The sequence below is a fragment of the Gymnodraco acuticeps genome, unplaced genomic scaffold, assembly GCF_902827175.1.
Source record: "Gymnodraco acuticeps unplaced genomic scaffold, fGymAcu1.1, whole genome shotgun sequence".
In the NCBI taxonomy this organism is placed as follows: Eukaryota; Metazoa; Chordata; class Actinopteri; order Perciformes; family Bathydraconidae; genus Gymnodraco; species Gymnodraco acuticeps.
Genome location: NW_022990198.1, coordinates 1465513 through 1492421, shown reverse-complemented (window position 1 = coordinate 1492421; position 26909 = coordinate 1465513). Strand labels below are relative to the sequence as shown.

General features: G+C 38.4%; 1 protein-coding gene across 3 annotated transcripts; it reads left to right on the top strand.

Moving 5' to 3' along the window:
- Positions 1 to 23: 23 nt before the first annotated feature.
- LOC117547405 (rho GTPase-activating protein 27-like) lies at positions 24 to 26899 on the top strand. 3 transcript variants are annotated; one of them, XM_034218149.1, is made up of 19 exons: positions 24 to 141; positions 1265 to 2094; positions 12915 to 13367; positions 14478 to 14717; positions 15732 to 15812; positions 16010 to 16126; positions 17201 to 17287; positions 17429 to 17491; positions 19541 to 19608; positions 19747 to 19834; positions 20241 to 20342; positions 20904 to 21002; positions 21798 to 21903; positions 22025 to 22159; positions 22951 to 23049; positions 23147 to 23224; positions 23385 to 23516; positions 23690 to 23795; positions 25720 to 26899. In XM_034218149.1, exons 2-19 carry the CDS (start codon positions 1315 to 1317, stop codon positions 25895 to 25897), a joined length of 3012 nt encoding a protein of 1003 aa, XP_034074040.1. In that variant the 5' UTR covers positions 24 to 141; positions 1265 to 1314; the 3' UTR covers positions 25898 to 26899. The 3 variants fall into 3 exon arrangements, with proteins under 3 accessions (XP_034074040.1, XP_034074042.1, XP_034074041.1); XM_034218151.1 differs by lacking the exon at positions 17429 to 17491 and having other exon boundaries at positions 19547 to 19608; positions 25720 to 26006; XM_034218150.1 differs by lacking the exon at positions 17429 to 17491 and having other exon boundaries at positions 25720 to 26006.
- Positions 26900 to 26909: the final 10 nt, after the last annotated feature.

Below are 26909 nucleotides of genomic sequence, written 5' to 3'. Positions count from 1 at the left end.
TCCTGTTGTTTCTTTGTATTCAGTTTGCTGAGTTGATAAGAAACACTGAGATTGCCACATGACGCCACACTGACGCCGCGCCGAGCTCGGTGCAGGCTTCCTGTTTTGTGGTTTAGCAGTTTTCAGTCTGCTGCTTTAGTGGTGAGTATGTTTTAGTTGTTTTGCAGCTATTGGAAACAACGTCCTGTGCACAGAATAATTAAAGGCTTTAAAAGAGCCTCTATTGTTGCCAATACAGCATTTTGTTCATAATGTTACCTCCAAACGGCGTTGAGCTTTCATGTAGTCAGCATTTTTATTTCCATGTCAAACACTGAATGGGGCCTAAAAGGTCAGTGCCTCAGTTTGGAGTGACTGTGAGCATTTATGGTTTTGAAGTCAATAAAAACACTACAAACAGTCAATAAAAACACTACAAACAGTCAATAAAAGAAAAGCAACAATGATTACAGAGAGACAATCGAACAATAAACTAATGCAAATGACCAAAAACAAACACAAAAAGCCTTGATATTTGATACATGCCCTCTTTCCTGCTTTTTCCGCACCTTTGCGATAACTAAAGTTTTCTCTTTTAAAAAGTCTACAAGAGATTGAAATGTCTAAAGAGACAACCAACACAACTACAATAGGATGGTAAATGATCACCGACAAATGCAAATGACCCAGAAGTGATGTGAATGACAACAAAGAGACACAAAATGACCACAACATTACATTCAAATAAAAACAAAAAGTTGTGAAACGACTACAATGAGATGCCAACAAATACACAACAAATGACAAAAGATCCCAAAACGAGATGCTAAACGACTGCAAATAGACAAAAGATTCAAGATGCAAGGCTTTATTGTCATGTGCACAGTAGCTAGGTATATATGGCAAAGTTACAGGCTCCTCCAACAGTGCAACATGAATATATAGGACATCAAACAAATTAAACAGATACAATAGTGCAAGAGAATGTTTTGAGATGTGCAAGTAAATACAAATAAATCAGAAATAGTGCAAGAAGAGTTTATATACAAGTAAATGGAATATGATGTATAGATAAATAATTTGCAAGATGCAAACAGATGACCTACATCAGTCATTTATAATCTGGTGATCTTGCTGCTAAGTGTGGCAGTAGTGCGTTTGTTCTCAAAGGCCCTCATTATCAAAAGTGAAAGAGGTCACGTGTTTATTTAGGTGGAAGTGATTGACAATGAACTAAGACTTACACTTTAAAGGCCACTGAACTTCCCATTTCCTCTATTCACAGCTCCAAGATGTCCACGCTCCATCCCGAGTGACACGTAGGAGCACCAGAGCATGGAGCTGGTGTCAGTGCAGCACGACTTCGAGTACACAGCGAAAGACGGTCGCCTTGTGTCCATCAAACCTAACGAAAGTTACATCCTGGTCTCCAGAACTAATGAGCACTGGTGGCACGTACGCAAAGACCTGCACACCCGACCCTTTTATGTCCCTGCCCAGTATGTGAAGGAGCTCCCAACAATTACTGAACACTCTTCTGATAAGATGGATTCACCTGTGACCAAGCCACTGGAAATGGACGATATAAGACGACGTAAAGGGACCACAGTGATTCGTGTTTGTGATCTGGATGCTCCAAGAGAGACATACCGCTTCTCCACGTTTGGACATTGTGAGAAAATACAAGATGTGAAGCCCTGTGAGACTCTGGAAGGACCAATCAGCAGCAGTTTTGCACACAGAGAGCATGACATTCAGACGCAGGATTCAACAGAAGGCTTATCTTCTACCCCTGCACTCCTGAATACTGACATCCTGGAACTGTATGCAAAACATCATCATGTGCCAAAGGTCAAAACTGTACCCAAAGAGCCACTGCTGGAGGGTGAAGTCATACAGCAACAGACTTTTTTGCAAGATGAGGATATGGACTTCCCTTCACCCCCTAATTCGCCCCTGTATGACACCATACCTAAGCTAAACATCCCAGAATTTGACACTTTTTCTGAGCTGCCTGGCCCCATTGACTCAGATGACACATTCGTGTTTGAGGAGCAACATTTGAATTTCACTGAAGAAGCAACCTCCTGTCCGAATGAAGCTCCCACTGAGCAGGTGAGCTTTCCATTTTCTTCACGTTTTATTGTTCTTATTTATAATTTTGAATTAGTGTTTAAATCAAAGTGTGTCACTGTGGTGTTACAGCCAGAAGAGGGCGCAGTTTCATCATTTATAAAACGCTACAGTCTCTATACAGTACAGTGCTTTTTATTATTATTTTACAACATTACATTAAAAAAGACTTGACTTTTTTTAAAAGGGCTCATCTGTAAAATGCCCTTTTATGTCAAAGGGAAAACAGAACTTGATATAAATGAAGTATTTCATGAAACAAACCTTACCTATCCCAGGTGCAGCCAGTTTACTTTAGGAGTCACAGTATAATTGATATAGTATCATACCTAAGATTGTCATCGTCATAACTACACTGTAGCTATGTACGTATGACAAATAAAAGCCTTGAACATGGAGATCAGTGTCAAGAGGTTCCAATTCATTGTAATATAAATACATTTGGCCTGTGTAATAGGATAACAAATGGGGTAAACAACATACACAACATAGTATTTCCCCTTCATGATTTGTTGACTTATCTTTGTTGTTTTTATAAAACTGACTTTCTCATTTCCCATTGACGTGTGGCAACTGCTTCTTTTTAAGGGGTTGTTTGACAAAAAAAGGCCTCATAAGGGCATGATTTTATAGTCCACACATTTATCTTCATGGTCAATCCTGGCGCCTACATTACCCACAATGCATCCCATAGTTGGATGTGTTTGTGTGTGCTCAGGTTATATGATAATATTGGGGCAAATCTGTAACCTAGGCAGACGTGGGGAGGACCACAGAGGCCTCCCATCTTTAAAACCCAGCACCATTAGATTTTTTGAAATATTTAGATGTTGTTGTTTTCAAATCCAACAAATGCAATCGCTTCCTCAGCAACACAACGATTATAATAAAACTGTATTATTATAAACCAGAGGTGGGAAGTCACTTTATTCAAGTACTGTATGTAAGTACAATTTTGAGATACTTGTACTTCACTTGATTATTTCCATGCTCCTTTGTACTTCTACTCCACTACAATTATTTTGTACATTTACATATTTTACATATTTTGATATATATATACTTAAATCAGACTTTAGTTCCACCTGGAGTAAATTCACAAGATACCCTGCAGTATAAAAAGTCATTAAATGCACATTTACCAGCTTTGATAAATACATTAATACATCAATATAATTATAATCAAAACATATATATTATTCTGAAATGGACCAACCTTCATAATGAGTATACTTTTGGTACATATTTTGATGCTGATACTTTTCTACATTTAATTGGGTAACATTTGTAATACATGACTTCTACTTTTAACAGAGTATTCCTACACTCTGGTACTTCTACTTTTACTAAAGTACAAGATCTAAGTACTTGTCCCGCCACCTCTGTTAATTAGTTAACAGTTGAATTGATAATACAAAAATGATTAGTCTGTTAAAGCACTTTTCAGACACTTTTTAAGAGAGTTTAATGTGTTTAATCTCCTTTAACCACAGTACTTTATTAATATCCAATCACTAATGAGCACTGATTAGTTTAGACTTTACATCGGAACCACTGTAATAGACTTGTAATAGCCGTGTTGGTAGAGTTCACAGTATCTGTGCCAGCTCATCTGCATATGAATGGCCGGCCTTCCCCTTCATGCCATTTCAATGGGCGAGGAAGAGGAGTCCCCTGAATACCCCCAGTTATAGCAGCTGAGGCAGGGTCTTAGTCTTGGTCAGTTCCTGTTCGCTGTGGAAGCACTTTACCCCGGGTGTGTATAGTTTTTAATCATTGAATGTGTTGAGTTGTTGTTCAGGGACGTCTTGTAGTGTGTGCATTTCACTTTAATACAATGCTGTGTACAGTCAGTGATGTCATTGGAGAACAGGTTACAAACAGGTAGTGTCAGCTGGGTGGTTTCCGAGTAAAAGGAAAGGGTTAATCTGAAAGCTGCTGACAGCCACTCCCAAAAACCCCAGCTGCTACCTGGTTTCCCCAGCGCCGGGGCCGATCCTGGGAATAATTCTGATCACACGCGACGTGGAGGAACCATGAAACATTTGCGCGTATTTACCTCGTTTTAGCATGATTCACTGTTGGATGGAGATCACTAAAGAAGCGGGGCAAAGTTTTGTTTCAGGTAAGTTGTTGTTGTTTGCACCTGTTGCAAGGTTACGGAGTTTGTAAAGGAGATTGTATACGACTTTCCTACAGTAACGCTGGGACAGTTTGTTTAGTGGGACTTTTACGCATCACATTGATCAAATTCTGCATTTTTAACTCGATAAAGTTTATGTTTCTCCTCTTGGGAAGTATGAATGAGCCACTGCAGACGTGCCAGAAGTGCATTAATTCTCCCTCCACAATGAAGGGGCCATCTCCATGGTGATAGGAGGGGGTCTGGCCTGACTCCCAACGAGCAGGGCTTTGGAACTTTCAGTGCCAGTTGGCGTGTGTGCATATGTAATGTGCAGAACTTGCAATTAGCCCTAAATGTAGGTCACTTAATATCCAGGGAATGTGGGCTGTTGTTTGGTCTCTGCTGGGATGTTAAGTTTGGGAGCACATCCAGTTGGGATTGGGAATCCAAAGTTTGGTTATAGTTCATTTACAGCTTGAAGAAAGGTGTACTTTCAATTTGGTGTGTCATATCGTTCATTAGTCATCGTGGTTTGGTCTAAAAATGTCAGATTATTGTGGTGGTATTCAGTGTTTCCCAAAGCCTATATAACGTCCTCAAATATCATTTTTTTTATAGTATTCATTTTTTCGTGTTTAAAGAAAAACCCTCATATTAATTGAATAGTTGCATCTTTGCTTGAGTTCATATTCAAGCATTTTGTTGCTATGTGGAGCCTTTCATTATGTTTCAGCCTTAATGGACCAGTGAGTCTGGACTCTTTGCAATAACCTCTATTAAGCTCCATACTGAATATTGAACACAGCATGTCCAAGAAGTCTTTATCACTTAATGTTTGGATGAATGGCAGAAGGGGTCAAATGTCCCATTGAACTTTAGCAACTACTGTTGAAGAAAATAATGGTATAGAAAACACTGCGTCTTTTGCTTTGCATAAAGACACATGTTTCCTTTTTTTTGCACGAGCCAAATCCACAGTTAAACAGGTTACATAAAACACATCAAATCACATTTGGACCAACACAAACGAAGCACATTTAAAGAAGACTTAGGTGCTTGAAGGTAACGACATAAACACGTTTAAATAAATCTGAATTAGAAGTTTTGCGCTGGTTTTTTCTTTATTTATTTCACAGTGTCCTCTGTTCTTCTGTTTCCTCCCTGAGGGCAGTAACTGAAAGTGGTGATTTAGGGGGTGGCTGTCGTTGTGTTATATTGTGCCACTTAAGTGCTGATCTGCTTTGCCATGGTGACAGGACAGTGGGGTTTGTCTGCAGCCTGTAAATGTGCTTCCCAGTTGAACCACTCCGAAAAGCTTTGTCTTGCTGTTAGGTGCTCAAACCAAGACACAAGTGACTCTTTGTTTTGTCCTGTTGTGCACAATAAGTGTGATACTTTGGCTTTTAAAACTGAACAGCTGAGGCCGATCTTCCATATCCTGAGACGGACTATAAATCCAGAGAAAAGTGTGTGAGACAAGTTGAATGCCAAGAAACTGCTCCAACAGGTAGTGTGAGTGTCTCTTCAGACCTCTCTGTACCTGTCTGCTTGACAGAACACATGTGTCCATCAAGTGTGTGAAATAACAGGTGCATGTCGCTTTCACCTCACAGACGAGCCTTCCATTTGTACCATTCTTTGGTCATATAGTATTACTAGAAACAGCGATGCGTTTTGAATATTAACCCGAGGGCTGAGGCTTATTCAGTCTAGGGTTGAGCTTTCCTAGGTGTATTAGCAGTATGTGTCTGCTTCCATCTGAACTGTACGTTCTGTATGCATCACTGCACCTTATATAAATGTGACAGCAGAGAGCTTGTTTCCTTGTGCTGTGCCATTATTCAAGTTGAGGTAAGCATAAAGATCTCTTATAATAATCTTTTCACAGCCCTCAAAGACTCTTACATCCATTTGTAAGAAACATATTCCATTGGTTGCATTATAAAGAAGATTTTTAACTTATTTCTAAAGTTGTGACTTAGCCAGATTTGACACGTCCGTGCTCATTTAAAAAAGGCAAGTAACATACTAACACTTGGTTTCGACAGATTGCTGGGTATTTACTTTTCAGAGAAAACGACACTTGGCTTTGTGACTCAGACTAATGGTCGTACACGAGAGGCCTAAACTGGGGCTAAGGCGGACTTAAGAGTATGTTTTTTATAAACAATATGATTATGGGTACAGCATTGTAAAGCAGTGATCACAACCAACATGCATAGCAAGGGATATTATGCATTTCTTCTTTCATCTGCCTGACATCTGACACTCTCTTAGATAAGTTGCAGTATTGATCTACAAAGCCGTGTAAAGATACAGTCTTTGTCAAGAGTTGCATGAGTCAGGCACAGGTTATGTCCTCTCATTGCTATTTATAACATGTTTTTGTAGCTGAAGTCGTAATGACGCGCTTAATTACTCCGATCCCGTCCTTCAGCTCTACCTTGAATAAAATGGTGCCTGACTGCAGTTATTAACAGTACAGAAGCTTCCCAGATCCAAAACAAAGCTTAAGTCCTGAATACTTCTGTTTTTGGATTGTTTGCATGTTGCACCTGTAACCAAATGTCAAGTTTGGCCCTTTGCAAAATTATTTCCACTTGCATCAGAAAGCATTGCAACAGCTGGTACTTAGACGTTTCCCCTCCTACACAGAAAACACTTCACCTACAGGGAAAGAGTGGGAAAATCTGTCAGGAACAACATTATCAGCGGGTTTCGCATATCGGCATGCAGACCTGGCCTGAAGTGCAACGATAAGAACGTGATAAGCTTAAGAATTCCACAATGGACATTTCTTGTGTTATCCTGGATTCTGGGCCATTAGGAGTGTGATGTAAGCGGAGGTGGAGCCAGATTGATTCAATAGCTCGACTGTGTGCTCTGTGGCGTGATTTGGGACCCAATTTGGGACTCCATTGTCTGATTGGATGAGCGCTAATGTGGTTAAGTAATGAAGCAGATTGCTGCTTCATGCATTGCTGAGGGCTGAGAATTCAGTTTTGCGCTTAAGTATTGAAATCATACTCGAAGAACACTATTTAAGGCCTAGGCGCAGTTATGTATATGTGAAGATACCTTTCAGTCTGTTCGCTAAATACAAACAGTTTTCCATATCAGACAAAACTCTGCAAGATAAGTGGAAGATATTCCAACAAGATTTGTCAAAAAAAGTAGAATCTTATAAATGTAGGCTACTATATTGTATATATATATATATATATAGCATATAAGTAGCATCCCACTTTTAAGGAGTTTTTACCAATGTTAGGTTCAGTTATCCAAGCACTAAAATTGTTTGCATGTCATTTAACGCCCTGCTCCGATTACCTAATCACTTCACATGCATACGTACTGTATGCAGGGTCACAGTCTTATAAATGGGGTTAATGTTGTGAATTCAAACAAAACTACTGAATTTTGTGTTGGCAACAACACAACTTTGTAAGGTTTCGGAAAAGATCATGGTTTGGGTTAAAATAAGTGCGCTGTTAATTGAATTAAGTTCCGTACGTTTTAAACGTAATCTGTCACATCATGAAGCATATTCGCAGTTTTGAAAATGTGGTAAGCTTCATAAACTCAAATAAAACTGCTTGGTTGTTTTTAGGCAACAATACTTCTTGGTTAGGTTTAGGAAAAGATTATTGTTTGGGTATAAATAAGTATGTTTGTTAGAAAAAGCGTTCTCCTGGTGAAAGTCTTGTCTCTTTTTCACCCTTTCTGCCATACATTGGTTTTCTCACTCTTAATACTACAGCATTGGACTTCTGTTGCCTTTGCTTTGAACATCTAATATTGCAGTGGAAACAAAATTGGGTAGTGGTAAAATGCGAAATGACCTTTTACTAAATTAGTGCCTTTTGTGACACCAGTATAATTATTTTTAATCAACTGTCCTCTTTCCAGGATGTTCCAGGAAGTATTGACAGCAGTGACACATGCTGAAACTTCAAAAGCAATTGGCAAACATGGATGTTGCGGTATAAACACAAGGGTTACCAACATGCGTCAAACCTAATTTGAGTTTAACCCTAGCCCCAAAAACAGCCACAAAATGCACCGCCTGCTGTCTGCCCCCTGTTGAAGGAAGTAATGGTGGAACAGTTGGCCTTAAACCCAGACTTCCTGTTTCATGCCTCGTGGACTTTAACAACACAATGTTTCATCAGAATATCCTGTCAAAAAAAGATCTTGCGTATTATTGTGGGAAATTATTACTTCCCTTTTTTCCCCATTAGTATCTGCTTGACCTACTGTACTAGAGGATCAAATAATGAACCCTTTAAAGCAGCTGCAGTAGACACAAGCAAAGTGGTTTTATTGTACCTTTGTAACATTTTCCTTTGAGAATAACACTATGGTTACTGGTGTGACCCCTTAAAAAAAACTTGTTTCCATTTAGACATTTATTTTTTTACCATATGAGTACTCAATCAGGAAGTATGTTGACTTGGCCTTTATCTGTTTACGTTGCTCCTGCAATCAAACCCTATTCTCTGTCTTGTCTTCCTAGTCTCATTGCGCGACAACACAGACAGTTACCCTTTACCCCCCCTACCCTGTACACAGGAATTCACACATGTGACACACACACACACACACACACACACACACACACACACACACACACACACACACACACACACACACACACACACACACACACACACACACACACACACACACACACACACACACACACACACACACACACACACGTCTCACCCAGTCCTCACACAGCCCCTTCCTGCTGCTATTGTAACAGTTCTCCTTTCTATCTGGGCTGCAACTGTCACATCTGCTGCGAGAGGAAGATGTGAGCGTTCAGGGTGTGCTCATGAATGTGCGTGTATTTCCCATCACAAGTTAATTGATCTTGGTTCTAGCTCGCTTATGATAGATCCGTTCGGAGTCCATTTGTATATTTGCATACATGGCTCCTCTAAATAGAACAATATAAAGATGATGGACATGTATTCGAGGGTTTGGTCAAGTCACGGGGGCAAGCGGGGAATGACTCTGCCCGTGGTTCCTCAGGTAGGTGATCACAACAACATCAAATCAGCTTTTATTGCTATATTGTACAACTTTATTGTCTGTAGTCAGCATGTTTTATAACAATTTAGTGTTCTATGACAGTATTGCTTCCTGCTTTGCATAAGCTTAACACCCCTGCACTTGTTTCTTTTCATGAACTGATCTGCTCAATGCTGTTGTTTGCTCATCTATTGTAATTGTTGGTTTACATTTTTATTATGGATGTTAAAGAACAACTTTTGTTCTTCTGTGTTGATATTTTCATCAGCAAATATGTAATACTTCTGAAAGCAGTGGTGAGAAACTGTATCTATTAGTTCAGTTTTGACATTTTCGTTTGTTGACATCTGCTGACGTTGAGTGTTTCAGTCTGATGAGGGGAAAACTAACAGGTGTTAAGTTGTGTGATATCACACTGATATACACTATGTTGCTCTGTCAAAACACAGTGATAGAACATTTTAAAATGTTTCTCACAAGGATCTTTTTCTTTCAAGGTTGTCTGTTTTAAGGTCAGAATAACACAAATGTTTTCTACCATTGGGACAGTCTTTGTTGGAGAAAAGGTTGATAGTGTCCACCATTACACCACAACATTGGGTGTCAAATCAGTTGTAAAAGGCATTCAGATCCTTAACTTCAGTAAAAATACCAATACAATAGTTTGGGAACTTTAAGTACCAGTCAGAATCCTAAATGAAAACACAGAAATATAATCAGCAAATTGTAGAGTATCAAAAGTGAAAGTACTCCTGAGAAATAATGGAGCTAGTGAGAGATTGTTTTTTTTATAAATATGTGAGCAACATTGTCTTTTTGGTCCTTTCTATAATCCTTCCTTTGAAATAATGAATTGGACACCGTTTAACAATTTATTTAGTTGTAAACATCCCAGAAGTTAAGTGAAAAAATACTGGGGTCACAAGCCAAAAAAGAAGAAGAACACATGTATGTTATATAATATGATGTATTTGTATATAAGGTCTTCAAAAAAAGATGGTATCTACAGCTTTCAAATAAATGAGGTGGAGTAGCAGAGAACAGATAAAGTAGCATACAATAAAAAAAAACACAAGTGAAGTCCAGTACTAAGCCCTACTAGTACATTTACTTAGAGGAATTGAACAAGCTAGTATTCAGTGGTATTCCCTTCAAAGGGATGACATCTCCCACACACATTAAATCATAGCGTTTGCTGATATGTATCTGCTTGCAACGTTTTTTCTTCCATTGCATAGTATGGGGGTTATCCAGAGTAGCTGTTTCATTTCCTATTTCTGTGTCTGTGGAGTCGGGCTGTGTTGGGTTGAATCAATCTGTTTAGGGGTCAGTTGTCTGGTTGCCCGCATCGACTGCACTGAGGTTAGATTGAGATCAATCAAGTCAGCAAAGTGATAACATTGAATAGACAGATAGAAAACACAGCTGATCATGAAATCCATAACGCGCACTGCTCTCCTCTCCTCATTATTTTATAAAAATATTTATACAAGTATCCGGACCTTTAACTAATGGCAAAATACTAAATTCCAAGCAAAAGTCCTGTATTCAAAAGCGTACTCCAAAACAAGTTCTTTAAAAATAAGAATCGGGTGAATAGTATCATTGCTAACATTGTTTGTTTGAGGAAAATGTGTTTGTTTAGAACGTATTTTAGAATTGTCTCCATGAAATTGGGAAGTTTACAGAATAAACTGACAAGCAATCTACTGTTTTTCTTGAAATACTCTACAAAGGAGTGTCCGAAACAGGAATACGGTTAGATTTTTTAAATAGACATTTATTTAAAAAATACTTATACCAAGTGGACTAGCATTCATAAACATGGTGATAATACGACGTTAAGGACTTGCATACCAAAATGACTTGATAAGAAGAAGGAGCACTGAACGATTAATTATATTTCTTTGAGTGTATCACATGTTTTGTTTTGAAAATCCAATGTGACAAAGTTACAATTATCTACAGATTTCAAATGAATGAAGTTTTGGCAATATCTTCCTGTAGATTGCATGAGTTACCTCACCTTACCTTACTTAGTAATACATCTCTTCTTTATAGCACTGGACATTTAGCAGAGTGATACACAGATGCAGACACACAGGTCTCAGGCCTTGGTAAATATAGACCATGAGGTTATCTGAGAGACAAGAAGCAGTTAGAGTGTTGTCTGAAAGAGTGAAGTGCCACCATGAAGGCGTATGAAATACTCTGCAGGGCTGTAGATAAATAATAATAATACATTTTATTTTTAGGCGCCTTTCATGACACCCAAGGACACCGTACAATTTGTTGTCATCCAAGCAGTGGGGTCATTTAAAATTGCACTTTTCATTGCGTCAGAGGACAGAGGCAGCCTTTCATCACATGTCAGATCACTCCTAATTGTCGTTCTTTAAACAAATGTGTTGTGATGATTTGCATGCCATGCAGCCAAGAGCTCTATTTATGATTATAACGTGACAGGGATGTTCAAACAGTTTGCCTCTAATAGACAGAAAGTGGAAATGCAGTTTGTATTTAATACAAAATAATCTTAGTTATAACTAATAATAGGGCAGGTCGCTGCTTTGCTGCAGCGCAAGACAATGCCTGATGATGGTGGGGAAGTTTAACCTAGTTTTCTACATTGAGTTGGCCCGTGGCCAAAGGCTCTCGTTGCTATGGTTGTTCTTTTTTTTATCTAGCTTTTTTAAATGGCTTTTTAGACAAAAAAAACACCACTGATGTTAACGTTTGTCTGCTTTGGTTAATACAGACTTAACCTCTGGACATTGTTTTGGCACAATAACTGTTATTCATGTGTGTGGGTGTTTTTGAAAATGGCACTAGAATAGGTTATGATCATCATTGTGAGGAACGACACTGCGGTGGGTGTTTTTTTTCAGCTGTGAGCTACTTCCTGTGCTCTGGTGCTCTTTCTGATGCGGAAGGCTGATTTATTAAGAGCTGTAGTGAAGGCTGGTACTTGACACTACATGACCCCGAAGAATGTTGCAAAATACAAAAACACAACAAGGTCATTTGGAAAAATGTTACTTTGAAAAATGCCTCCAAAAGCCAGATGTGGATGAAGAAGTACTAAGATATTTTACTTAGGTAAAAAAAAACAGTCCTGCTTTAAAAATGTTACCTTTGAAAAGTACCAAAGTAATAGCAACAACTTATATATACAAGTACCGAAATTATTAATTCTGCACAATGGCCCGTTTCAGGATCGTATATTTATTTATTGGATAATGCTTATTGATGGATTAATGTGTTCACCACTTTAGTTTTGCAGCTGGGGAGGAGGTATTTATTTCTACTATATATATATATTATATATATAAAATATATATATATATGTTTCTTGGTAGCTTGGGAATTCCACCAATGTAAAGATAAAGCTGTTCTTAATCCGTTAAAATAACTATATAAAACAAATTATTTGTTGATTATTTGTTTGTAATATTAATCTATGTATATATCAAATCAATGTAGTAGAGTAAAATCCATGCTCTGAATTTCAGTGGAAAGAAGTGTAAAGTGGCAGGAAATGGATACAAATGTGTTCCCAAAATAACTTACGTTCTTGTTCTCTGGAAGCACCTGTTAATGTACTTCCCTAAATATATTTTCTTTGATTTTTCCACAGGTTGAGAATGAAAGTCTCCGGTCAGCGGTGTACGTGAATGTATCACAGCTTCGCAAAAGCATCTCCGAGTCTCCTCCCTCGGCTCCCTCGTCCTACTCTCCTTCCTACCTTAACCCAGAGGGATGGGAGGTGCACGTTGACCAAGACAGTGGACAGGAGTACTTCTACCACCCCTCCACGGGGCGCACCACCTGGGATAGCCCCTTCCTAGACTCCCCCACAGACCCTGAGCCTCCTTGTTCCCCCTCACCTCCTCAATCTCCCGCCCTTTCTCCGTCCTCCCCACCTGCGTGGACCTCAGACTGGGAGCAGTTAGTGGATGAGAGCAGCGGTCAGCCCTACTTCTACAACGCCATGTCCGGGGAAACGTCCTGGGAGCCCCCCGAGCAGCTGAGCCCGTACCCCCCCGTGATGGAGCCCATGAGTGTGCACAGGTTCCATGAGGACGGACCGGTGAGGACAGCCTTGCTGCTCCACTTAGCCGCTCTCTGTCTCCTGTTTTAGCTTCACCCAGGGGAGCGCTGTAAATACTGCCTGCTTTTAATTGAATTAAATCTGCTGCACCTACATAGCACTCATTATCATTAGTGAAGCTCACAGATTCAGACCACAATGTCAAAAACATTAACTTTAAAAAGACATTTATCCTCATATTAAAATTCCAAATACACTCAAGGAGATTCAAGAGATGTTTAGAAGTGCTTCACGTTAGGTACATGTCAGACGTTATTGAAATATTACATGGTTTACAGTTCTTTTTTTAGTCAGAACAAGTGACCTCTTTTCTGCCCCTTAATGACTTTCTTGAGCTAGAAATGAGAATATATTTGAGGCCATGGAAATGCTGTGACTTAGAGTATTTATCAATGTCATGGAAAAGTCTTTGAGCTCTTTATCTAGGTCATAGTGGGAAATAATTTACATGACATTATTCGGTGAGATGTAAATACCTCAACACAAAAAGATTGATGTAGACAAAGAACAGGGTTAGTGTTAAGTCTATTTATTACTGTCATGGCTCAATTCAACAAAGGAATAGTTTGAGGTTTTTTCGGAACAACATGTATTACCTTTCTGCTGAGACTTATTTGAGAAGATCTATACCACTCTTATGACTGTGTGTTAAATATGAAGCTACAGCGAGCAGTCGATTAGCTTAGCTTTGCTCCATTACTGGAATACATTTCATTTAACATTTTTGAAAGATTATACAAGATACTACTTGGTAAACATTGAACTTTTGAGGTGCTTTTAGGTGGATAACTAATATCCAGGGTAGCTGTTTGTCCGCGCTTTGTGCTAAGCTAAGCTAACGGCTGTAGCTTCATATTTAACAGACAAACATGAGTGTTATCCATCTTCTCAAGTAACTCTTGAAAATAAGGCAAATCACTTTTGAAAAATTGAACTATTTACTTTTTTCTTTTCTTTTTCACGTTATTCAGTGAAGTACTTTTTTAGCACCCACAAACTTTTAAAATCAACCCCAAAAAACATAATTTAGTCTCTGGACACAGCTCAGACGCACGTTTTTTAATGTTTCCCCCATCTTTTCATCCCCAGCCTCCTCTCCCTGATGAGGATTACCCCCTAGAGAATAACCCAGCTGCTGCTCATCCAGAGAGCAATGAGGACCTCCTAGCCATGGGCCCCCCCACTCTCCCTAAAGAGTACACCCTCAGTCATGCGGGCCGGGCCATCATCCCCCGGGCCAACCTGGACCGCAGCACCCCGAACGGTTGGAACCTCAACGTGCAGCCCAACGGGACCTGGGTGTTCACCAGCGAACACTCCCCAGAGCAGGTAGCTGCAAACACCGACTGATATGAAAAAGGAGGAAGATGGGATTTAAGACAACAAAGGTCCTATACAGATAGACTTGATTTCAAATGGCAAAACACTTTAAGGGTGTTGCATAAACATTGGCATTTCAGTAAGAGATATATGAAAGCATCTTTACAATGTAGGCAGGTTTTGGAGGGGTTACTTTAAAAAAAGATTCTGATACAATTACTAAATACCTTTCAAAAAATGTAGTCAACACAAGTATCACACAATTAAATTGATATAACTTAAATACTTTCTGTTACCAGTTGAGTACCTCGTTGCCAAATATGCAAATGAAGACAAGACACAAGACAAATTCTGAAATGTCACTATTTATTTTGTAACTAAAGCGAAAAAGAGGAACAAGCTCAGTACAGTGCAAGTGATGCCGTACAGCTGTAAACATGCTGTCATCTCTCAACTCATTTGGCACTGTACTACCAAAAATGTTAAGCTTTGCTTATTTCCTATGAAAGTCTTTTCATGCTGGTATGCAGCACTTTTTTTTAAATCTTGGTTAACTGGAAATTGTTCAAACCTCTGCTTTACGAAAATGTGCACTCTTCCGTGATGTTGTTCCCCTTTGCTGCGAATCGTCTACCACATTAAAGTTGTTTTTTACTAACTTATGAGGCCATAGTACAAGACTTTTGTCCTGAAATTATGTAACTAATTTGCATGAGGGTTTATAGTATTTTATTTCAAAATGTATTTTAAAATTGCAATCCAAAATGTATCAGTAATCTGATTACTGATTTTGCATAATTTGTTGTATCCTAAATGCCATGTACTCCTGTACTCCCTAAGCATTAATATGGAATAATGATAGCTATATCTTGCATAGGAGAGAAACGTCAAAATGATGATGAATTAGGGAGATCACTATTCTTTCAAAATGAAGCAATGAAAAAACTTTAAAACCTTTCCTCCTTGTAAAACAACAGTGATTTTAAATCATCTTTAACAAAGTCATGTTTTGTTATGTAACAGTGGGTCAAGTCTGTGGATGAACAAGGGCAGACCTACTACTATCTGAGGGACGGCTCCAAGTCTCTGTGGAACCTGCCTGAGGTAAAGATCCTTCACTACACAGGGATCAATGCCAACAAGTGTGTGTACAGTAGACGGCAATATATCATTCAGGACACAAAAAGTAGTTTTATATACTGTTTGAAGTACAACAGGTATTTAAATGTCTCATGTCATCCTTCAAATGTTTATTTTTTTTACAATTAAACTATCTAAAACAATTGTTTTGGTCCCTCCAGGTGCCTGTAGGTCATTACAGAATGGAGAACGGAGTTGAAGCAGACAATCCGTCAGTCGTCAAAAACTGGAGACACACCATGGGACCGGCTCAGATGAGCGCAGCACACGATGATGGGGTACACACATACTTCCACACACACTCAGACCTGCTTGTACACGTACATGCTGCATCACTCATGCAGGGTGTGTCAGTCAGCTCACACAGAAAGCTTCAGTCTGCCACAAGTAGTGAGGGTGAGTCTCCGTTTAACAACTGACACTCCCATGCTTCTAAACCCCCTATTTAGCAAGGCAAATCAACTGCAGTCAACTCCTATTTACAGCAACTGCTCGAGCACAGAACTGCAGAGGGAAGGGGGAGTGGGACTGGGAAGGGGAAGGGGGTGTGTTATTATAGTAAGATTAAACTAAAACGAAAAATGTTATTTAATAAAACAAAAAGATACAAAGGAAATTGCCAGGTAATTTAATTAAAATACACATACATTTATTTAAAAATGTGCTCCTCTAATACATCTCTACAGCAAAAAGGGACAGAATGAATGAACTCTCCTGACATAAAATTGAACAGACTAAAGTTCAACATTATGCCCATTTCTACATAGTTCTTCTGCCATGTGTTTTGTATGGTATATGTAGCTAAATACTTTTAATACATTATAGCTGGCTCCAACAAAATAAACGACCGTAAGACTTAATGTATAAAACTAAACCTTTCTGAAAAACTACAATTTAAAATAGAACAAATCTTTAAACTATTATTTCAACTTGAGAGATCATTGAGTATTGAGGGACAAACCAAGAAAAACAGCCCCAGAACAAAGGCACAAGAAGTATATGGAAATATTGGTCGTGTCTATTTGTATTAATATGAAGAATGGAAGAAGGGACATGGAGGCTTGGTTTAAAGAATGGTTTAAAACCAATCCATTTTTCTTTTATGAAAGTTTAAAATAAAACTCACAAATGCAACCATAAAGACAAGAAAACAAGATTACAATTTAATTAAATGAGCTAATTAAGCAAATGGAAATCACTTTAATGGGTAAAAAGGACTCCATTTCTACTGCATTACCGGTTTTTGTCTTATCACAGCTACTGCAAGAGACGTGCACATCCTTGAAAGAAATTACATCTTATCTGTTGCTTTCTGGTTTTTATTCTAACAAAAATATTTTAATGTTGTCCAGAGGGTCATGCCAACTCACAAGAGGAACACGTCCGACTACAGCAGCGACAGCTCCAGCACAGGGAACTCTCCGGAGACGCAGCATGATGTGGGTGAACGTTGTGTCATGTTAATGTACTCATACTTTAACATTTGAATAACTTGAGGCTGAGAATATAATTAGTTAGCCCTTAAGTTAGCCATTTGTGCCGCCCTGTGTCTGAATGGTTCTCTGTGTTTCTCTCTTAAGGCTTTTGGGTTTAGACCCTGGAGAAACCCCTATTATCTGACCTCCAGGTGGCTGCGCTATAATGTGGGTTGTTAGTTTAAGCTGAGCTCGACTCATAGATAGCAGCATCTATCTGATGAGCCACACGTGTAATTTAAGATCCCACAAGCTGCATTGCTGCATCTGAAAAGACATGTTTCCATTTTTGCATCAATTACTATTTTTTGTTTGATTTAGATTTCTGTTGCTGTCATGCATGTTACATCCAAACTAATAAACCATGTCTACATTCCCACCTTCATCTACCTCATGGGGTTTTAGGATTTTTGTTCTGTATTCAGGGGTTAAAGTGCCACACAATTTGCTTCAGATTTTTTACTTTTAAATACACCGTGAAAAAGCTAAAAATAGCAGCAGGGGAAAAATAAAGTATATGGTCACATAGTTTCATAACATGTTGCTTAACAACAGTCTTGATAAAACGAAATATATATATATATATATTTTACGCCTCCAACAATTAAGTGTTTTTTTATTCTCCATTAGTGTTTTCATTCAGTAACGGTCCGGGAAAGTCAAATACATACTATTAATAAACTACACAGTTTTAATTGACTTATTCAAGCCTTTATGGAAAAACCAAGAAATATACTCTAATTATTGAAATTGTAAATCATTTCGAATGCTTCTCCGAGTAACCACAGGCCACAGCTCTTTGGCCACCAGACATTTGGAACTAGTACGAGCTACTTTCATTGGAAACGTGTTGACAGACTGCACGTGAGACGCTGAATTATGTTTTCCGTAGTAACTACGATTGTTCCACCGTCCTGCATTTCCACTAGTACCTGCAAATAACTTACATTGATACTCTTTAGTAAACAGCTACCGAAAAATACATATTTGCCATCCTCTTTCTGACTTGGTTGCACAATGGTTGACGTATTTCCTTTGAGCCTTAATTTCCCCAGTCATACCTGATGGCAGACATAATTGCATAGACAGGAAAATGCTTATAAGAAGCAAATCTAAATGCCAATGTCGTCATTATTTTACAACCATTTTATGTGCAGTCAAACATTTACTTTATAGCGATAAGTTAAAGCCTCTCTATATACCCCTTTAAAATATCGCATGTGTAACTAAAGCCTGATGTATCTCCTTCCTCTGTGCCATAGAGCTTCATTGTTGTCCAAAACTATTTTTGAAAACACACCACTGAGTCATACTGTTGAACTGGGTGCATGTTCCTTCATCACCATAAACACAAACACAAAGACACTGTAGTTTACTTTTGAGCAATCTCACATACACCACCCTGCTGCTCCAAATAATCACTAGAGCACCAAGTAGTCTCCAACAAATGCACTATTTACTTGTGTTTGGTGGTGTTGACAAAAAACATTCTTTAAAGAGTGAATGAGTTTGAGGCTAAATGTTAAAGACAAGGAGGGGAAGTCAGAAAATACTAAGAAAAGGACTAACACCTATTTTGGTCTATCATTTGTTAAAGGGGCTGTATTATGCATTTTGGACTTTTACATTTCCTGTAGTCTGTTGCATAGGTTTGTGCCTCCATTGGACTCCTTTGTTTACTTCCGTAACATAGTAACATCACTACAAAACATTCACGCTTCTATTGGCTAGCACTCAAACACATTGTACGTGATATGTGGCTAAGAGGCGGGACAATTCCATGCAGTTGACCAATCACAAAAGAGGCGGCCAGCTAACAGACTGCCTCTTGAGGTGCTGCAGCACAGGCAGTATGAGAAAAATAAAGACCTTTTTAAAGCATGTAAACATGTCACAGTAGAGACACAAAATACTAATATAGTAATGTTGAAGTATTGTTAAATAATCTTACAATTATGTGAATGTTGTAAATCCCCCCTGCGACTCTACACATAGTTGGATGATAGAATCTGTGACTTTTTTCAGGATATTTAACATAAGGATTTCATCATGCGCATGGATTGTAATACAACTATGAATGTGACTGCTGTCTGCATGCATGGCTTTATAGTGTTCAATATTGTGACTTAAAACGCTTGTCCTTTATATCATCACATAACTTGACTGCCCGTACAAGGCCTACACTTACAGTATAAAGAGTTAAAATGTTTTATTCAGGTGCAGAACTTGGAGAAAGCCGGTATCCTCAACAAAACAAAAGTGTGTGACAACGGCAAGAAAGTTAGGTAAGCTAACACCTCACTGAGAGGAGAGTCTCACGCTTCAGTATTTGATTTTGGGTGTGTTTGGAATCATGTGTCATCTTCCCGTAAAGCTCTTTGTTGTTTTCTCTGTGTAAGTGACAGGTTTTCTTCCATTTTCAGGAAGAACTGGGCTCAGACATGGACAGTTCTCCACGGAGGAGTGCTGACATTCCACAAAGATCCAAAGTCTGGAGCTATAGGGACTTCGGTATGATTTACGCGTATACGTTTTATTCAAATTAAAGGATTTGCATATTGTTATCCGAGGAAAGTGCTCATAGTTCATTAACAAGAAACTCTGACAAGCTGTATTCCTTCAAATGTTGGACTTCTGGGAGGTTTAAGATCAAATGAAACACTGACTTTTCTTATTAAATTGCCTTAAGCTTTTTTTTATGTAGTCTGCACATTGGCATCATGTCAACGTCTCATCTACATCTAATGAAGCAAATGAAACGGGGTGATGCAGGCTGATGTGTACTTTATGAGGAGTGACGGCACAGACAAGCCCTCGGGGCGGTGACTGACAGGGACAGTCACAGCTTTTGTTTCCTGGAATGCAGCAGTGTTAGTTTCTTAAACAGCTGTATTTTCTTTTCTTTACCTCCGCACAGATTAAAACCAATCAGTTCGTTCCAGAGATCACGGTGGACCTGCGAGGAGCTACCATTGGCTGGGCCCCGAAGGATAAATCCAGCAAGAAGAATGTTTTAGAGGTGTTTGTTTGTTGTCATGGAACATAATGCAATGTGTGTAGCTGTTAGCATGTTAGCATTAAGAACTGAGCCCATACTGTGTTCCTGCTTCTCTAACATGATCTTGTGTATTTAAATCAACTATTAAGCTGAGACACTACAAGAATATAGGTTCTTTTTCTAACACATATCATGATTAGTTATATTCATATATTTTTTTGTTGACGTGCTATGTTTAAATATGCAAATGAGGTCTTATTAAATGCAAATGTGCATCCATTTCCAGAACAGAAATCTGAATATCGGATAGAGCCAGGTTCAAAATAAAAGCTGTATTGTATTGGTATATTAAAGTCAAAGGGAGAGGCAATTATGGATATGTACCTTAATCAAAACAACCATATGAATATAATGTTCTATAAAGTGGTTATTATGTATGGGAGTATGTGAAAAAAAGTTCCATACATTTTGAAAGACCCTAAAGGTACAATGGGTTGAAAATTAACTAATCAATATTACCACCAACATTGCCAGTTGATTATTCTTTGTGCCATTCTAACTATATCATTATTTCTCCTCCAGTTAAAAGGAAAGAACGGCGTAGAGTTCCTGGTACAGTACGACACAGAAAGCATCATCCATGACTGGCACAAAGTCTTAGTGGACACCATACGGCAACTGGTAAGTGCTTCCATGAAAATGATCCCCTTTAAACTGCAAATAAATCTCCAGCTAATCAAATCATTTCTGTTTTATTACTGCTGATGCTTGCTAACAGCATTGGATTGAAATCATAAAAAAACCAAGACTGACATTCTTATTAAGACTAAGGAAAGACTTATACACTGTAAGATGGTTGATATTTTTTAAATACATCTCCAAATGAGCATGATTGCAGATATAACCTTGATTCTTATTGGACACATATGCTATGTATTATTGGTCAGTCTATGTCCATAATACCCAGAAATGTACTTTCCTAAAACTCCAGGTCACTTTCTATTTATAACAATGTTTTCTACTGTACTGTGAAAAAACTCAAAATCACAGAAGATGAAATAAAAAGTAACATCAAGCCATTTTGAGAAACATCCTTATTACAGAAAATGGAGGTTCCATCATTGGGTTTGTTTCATGAGACCAGGAAGAATTTAGACATTTACGACATTCTATTTTGGAGAAATACTAAAAATAAGTTGATTTGCATTTGAAACATAGTAAATGTAGTGGCAGATTTAGTTATTTTAAAGAAAAAAAATACCCTCTAAAGAATTCATTACAGACAAAACACTTTTAAAAAAGAAGATTTTTTTTTCCAAGTTATTGAATTCATAAAATAAATCATGGATTGTTCTATCTATATTTGACACCCTACACTACTATTACATGGATTAATTAAGGTTTAGTAGTGGGAATTGCGCAGACAGTTTGCTGCAAGTTTGTCTGACTGACTCCCGTTGTGTATCTGTTGATCAGGAGTACCAGGACCATCACTCAGAGGACGAGGACGGGGACTTATACGAGAAGATTGGCGGCACAGAGCGAGACGACAAGTTAGGAGGCGGCATTGACAAACGAAGACGTACGCTGAAATGTTCTTGTTTTAATGCGCTGTAAATGATGTCATCATTCTGACCCAGTTAGACACATCAGATCCCATCAAGAGCAACAATTATTTTAATATCTAACATTTATTTTTCCAGCCTCCAAGCTGACCATCACACACTCCTCCAGCGGTGCAGGAGACTCGGACCAGAAGAGGGTTCGGACCAAGCTGATGAAGTTCCTCATGAAGCGGCCCACGCTGCAGTCTGTGAAGGAGAAAGGCTACATCCGAGGTAAAAACAACATAACATAACAAAACACAACATAACATAATGTTGTTCTCTTCAGGCTGTGACTGGTTTGAATAGAAGCTAAATGAAAAGTCAGTTTCACTCAACCTGACTTTGAACACTTCCTGTTTGTGGTCATACTTTTAAACACACACTGTTTTGTATTTTCCAGTGTGCATTTCATGTCAGGTCAGATCATTTTTCACCCACAAGAGGACATTTGTTTTTCAGAAAGACAGCATAAAAGCAAGTGTCATGAACAGATCATAAAGCACAATTATAACTGAAGACATTAAATGAAATTATACATGATTCACATATTTAAATACATTTGCATCAGTTATTTTTATGTATAGGAGGAGCATGATATCTTACACAGCCTGCGCAGTCTAAGGAATTTTAATCGGTGACATATTGTGTATATAATCTTCTAGAATCTGTATTTGCATGTATAAATTGGGATATCGTTATTTATTTTGTACTCAATTATAGTTTTTTTATGGCAGTTAAATTAACTTCTCATATGCATGCTATAGTCTGCCTGAGAATAATCCATACGTTTTACAGTACATGACGTGTAATGCATAATCTGTATGGACATGTTCTAATGTTACAAAATGAGTCATGTTTAGTTTTGAAACCCCAACAGCTACATTTCTGCATATATTTTCTTCTCTCTATGTTATATTTTCCCCAAATCACAACTATATTTTTTAATTGTAGTACTTATTCATTCACTCTCCTTAGTATTACTACTAATACAACTAATGATAATAATGTTTTTCTTCCCATAGACAATGTGTTTGGATGCCATCTGGGCACACTGTGCGCACAAGAAAGGGCCACAGTTCCTAGTTTTGTGGAGAAATGTATCAAAGCAGTGGAAAAGAGAGGTAATCCAAGCTGTTTGTGTGACTTTCTGAATCATAATGGAAGTATTGTTTCTCTGTGTGCAGTATACAAATTGACTTACTGTGTGATCATTTACAGGTTTAGACATTGACGGACTCTACAGAGTGAGCGGGAACCTAGCTGTCATTCAGAAACTACGCTTCAAGGCTGATCATGGTAAAGTTTACAACACAAATAAGTGCATTAAGGTCAATGTATTCAGTTATTCTTCATGCAGAGGAAGTATGCATATGGTAGTTTACTCCAGGCTGTCACTGCGGACAGCAGCGCCCCCTGCTGTGCTTTAACAGTCTGTGCCCCTGTTGTGTTGTCACAGAGGAGCTGGACCTGGAGGACGGACAGTGGGAGGACGTTCACGTCATCACCGGAGCGCTGAAGCTGTTTTTCAGAGAGCTTCCTGAGCCGCTTTTCCCCTTCAGTCACTTTAATAAGTTCATCGAAGCAATCAGTAAGCAGATCTTTTCTTCAAAAATCCAATTTTGACCGACTAAATCACCCTTAACGACAATCATTTGTGTTTAATGTGTAAAAATAGCAAATATTAAGATTAATATTGATATTGCAAACAGTGATTTGTATATTTTTATTATTTGTATAACTGATCATGTCCTGTTTTTCTAGGAATTCCTGATTACAACACAAAAGCGTCTTGCATGTATGAGCTGGTCAGGTCCCTTCCTCCTTCAAATCATGATACCATGAAACTCCTTTTTGGGCATTTACGCAGGTATGTTTCTTATTGTAATGATATATTTATATTTCATATCAAATTGTAAAGTGAATAACAGTAATATAAGAGTACTACATAGAAATAAATGAAAGAGAAAGAATATACAGTGGGGCAAAAAAGTATTTAGTCAGCCACCAATTGTGGAAGTTCTCCCACTTAAAAAGATGAGAGAGGCCTGTAATTTTCATCCTAGGTATACCTCAACTATGAGAGACAGAATGAGAAGAAAAAAAAAAAAATCCAGAAAATCACATTTTCTGATTTTTAAAGAATTTATTTGCAAATTATGGTGGAAAATAAGTATTTGGTCAATAACAAAAGTTCATCTCAATACTTGTTATATACCCTTTGTTGGCAGTGACAGAGGTCAAACGTTTTCTGTAAGTCTTTACAAGGTTTTCACACACTGTTGCTGGTATTTTGGCCCATTCCTCCATGCAGATCTCCTCTAGAGCAGTGATGTTTTTTGGGGTTGTCGCTGGGCAACACAGACTTTCAACTCCCTCCAAAGATTTTCTATGGGGTTGAGATCTGGAGACTGGCTAGGCCACTCCAGGACCTTGAAATGCTTCTTACGAAGCCACTCCTTCGTTGCCCGGGCGGTGTGTTTGGGATCATTGTCATGCTGAAAGACCCAGCCACGTTTCATCTTCAATGCCCTTGCTGATGGAAGGAGGTTGTCACTCAAAATCTCACGATACATGGCCCCATTCATTCTTTCCTTTACACGGATCAGTCGTCCTGGTCCCTTTGCAGAAAAACAGCCCCAAAGCATGATGTTTCCACCCCCATGTTTCACAGTAGGTATGGTGTTCTTTGGATGCAACTCAGCATTCTTTCTCCTCCAAACACGTCTAGTTGAGTTTTTACCAAAAAGTTCTATTTTGGTTTCATCTGACCATATGACATTCTCCCAATCCTCTTCTGGATCATCTAAATGCTCTCTAGCAAACTTCAGACGGGCCTGGACATGTACTGGCTTAAGCAGGGGGACACGTCTGGCACTGCAGGATTTGAGTCCCTGGCGGCGTAGTGTGTTACTGATGGTAGCCTTTGTTACTTTGGTCCCAGCTCTCTGCAGGTCATTGACAGGTCCCCCCGTGTGGTTCTGGGATTTTTGCTCACCGTTCTTGTGATCATTTTGACCCCACGGGGTGAGATCTTGCGTGGAGCCCCAGATCGAGGGAGATTATCAGTGGTCTTGTATGTCTTCCATTTTCTAATAATTGCTCCCACAGTTGATTTCTTCACACCAAGCTGCTTACCTATTGCAGATTCAGTCTTCCCAGCCTGGTGCAGGTCTACAATTTTGTTTCTGGTGTCCTTTGACAGCTCTTTGGTCTTGGCCATAGTGGAGTTTGGAGTGTGACTGTTTGAGGTTGTGGACAGGTGTCTTTTATACTGATAACGAGTTCAAACAGGTGCCATTAATACAGTTAACAAGTGGAGGACAGAGGAGGCTCTTAAAGAGGAAGTTACAGGTCTGTGAGAGCCAGAAATCTTGTTTGTTTGTAGGTGACCAAATACTTATTTTACAGAGGAATTTACCAATTAATTCATTAAAAATCCTACAATGTGATTTCCTGGATGCTTTCCCCCCATTCTGTCTCTCATAGTTGAAGTGTACCTAGGATGAAAATTACCGGCCTCTCTCATCTTTTTAAGTGGGAGAACTTGCACAATTGGTGGCTGACTAAATATTTGTTTCCCCCACTGTATATTAATTAATTAATACAAAATTATAATCATAAAAACAATAATAAAGTCAAGGGTGTTTTTTATTTATTTTTTCAAAACATTTATTTATTTAATCTTTTCCTTCTGGTTTGCATCAACTTGTTCCAGATCTTGATGTAAAAGGATATAGTTGAAATGAAAATAAAGACTTATTACATTATCCTATTTATTTTTTCTCTGACAGGCTCATTGAATACGGGGAGGACAATCGCATGACTGTGCAGAATGTGGCTATTGTATTCGGTCCGACTCTCCTCCGGCCAGAGATGGAGCTGGGCAACATCACCATGCACATGGTCTTCCAGAACCAGATAGTGGAGTTCATCCTGAACGAGTACGAGCTGATGTTCTACTCCAGCTAAAGCCGCCACGAGCCTCCAGTGAAGAGCTGTACAATCGTCTGAATGTGCTCAAGCTTTTTGAAGTTCTAGATTTCCTTTTTTTGCATGCACATAAAAAGCTTCAGTGCACCCTAAAATGAAACTTCTCTTGTAAAAAGGGCCCTTCAAGTTTTCTTTGCTCAGAATATTTAAGGTTTAACCACACAAATTAGAAAAAAGTGATCTTCAAATGGTTTTAGCTGAGAATATTTGAAGCATTTTAAACCAGAGTGTCAGGAGGCTGACGCTGTTACAACTATCTTCGGCAGTATTGTAGGGTTGGAAATCCAATGAAGTTTCCTTTCTCTGAGCTTTTTAGCTTGTTGCTTAGGTTGAAAAAGGACTGTGTCATATTGCTCTCGCTCCACTCTAGCTGTCTTAATCTTAAATCACTTTCCTGAGATTTTATTTGTTTGTTTTTTTTATTACTGGCTTGTCTAAATCGCACCTAGAACCTACCGAAGTCAAACCTGGACGAATGCATTAATGCTCTCTTAAAGAAATGTTCAATAATTGCCTCCATCTTTATTTTTTAGAAAGTTTAATGACATTTAAATCTTGTTTTAAATTTGAAATTACAGTTTATCACCTATGGCAATAACTGAGATTGTATTCTAATATTGTATCATTTTTACCCATGAATTGTATTGTAATATAGACCTGTATACATTTAAATATTAATACCAACACCTTGCTGTGAAATAGATGGTAACAAAGAATACTTGTGCAACTTATAGATTATTTTCCAGTGAATGAAATCCCACTTTCCGATCATGTTGTTCTTTAAGAAACTGTATGATAACACCATAGAAATGTAAACTAGTGATGCATTCTTTGACAGTAAAAAGATTCTCACCATGAAAAAGAAAAGTGGATTCTAGAAGACATTCCTGTCCTGTAAATAGAAATAGAAGGCATATTTATGCTGAAAGTTGTTGGAAATGCACAATTTATTCCATAATAAAAAATAACTTTGTAAAAAAACTACAGCTTT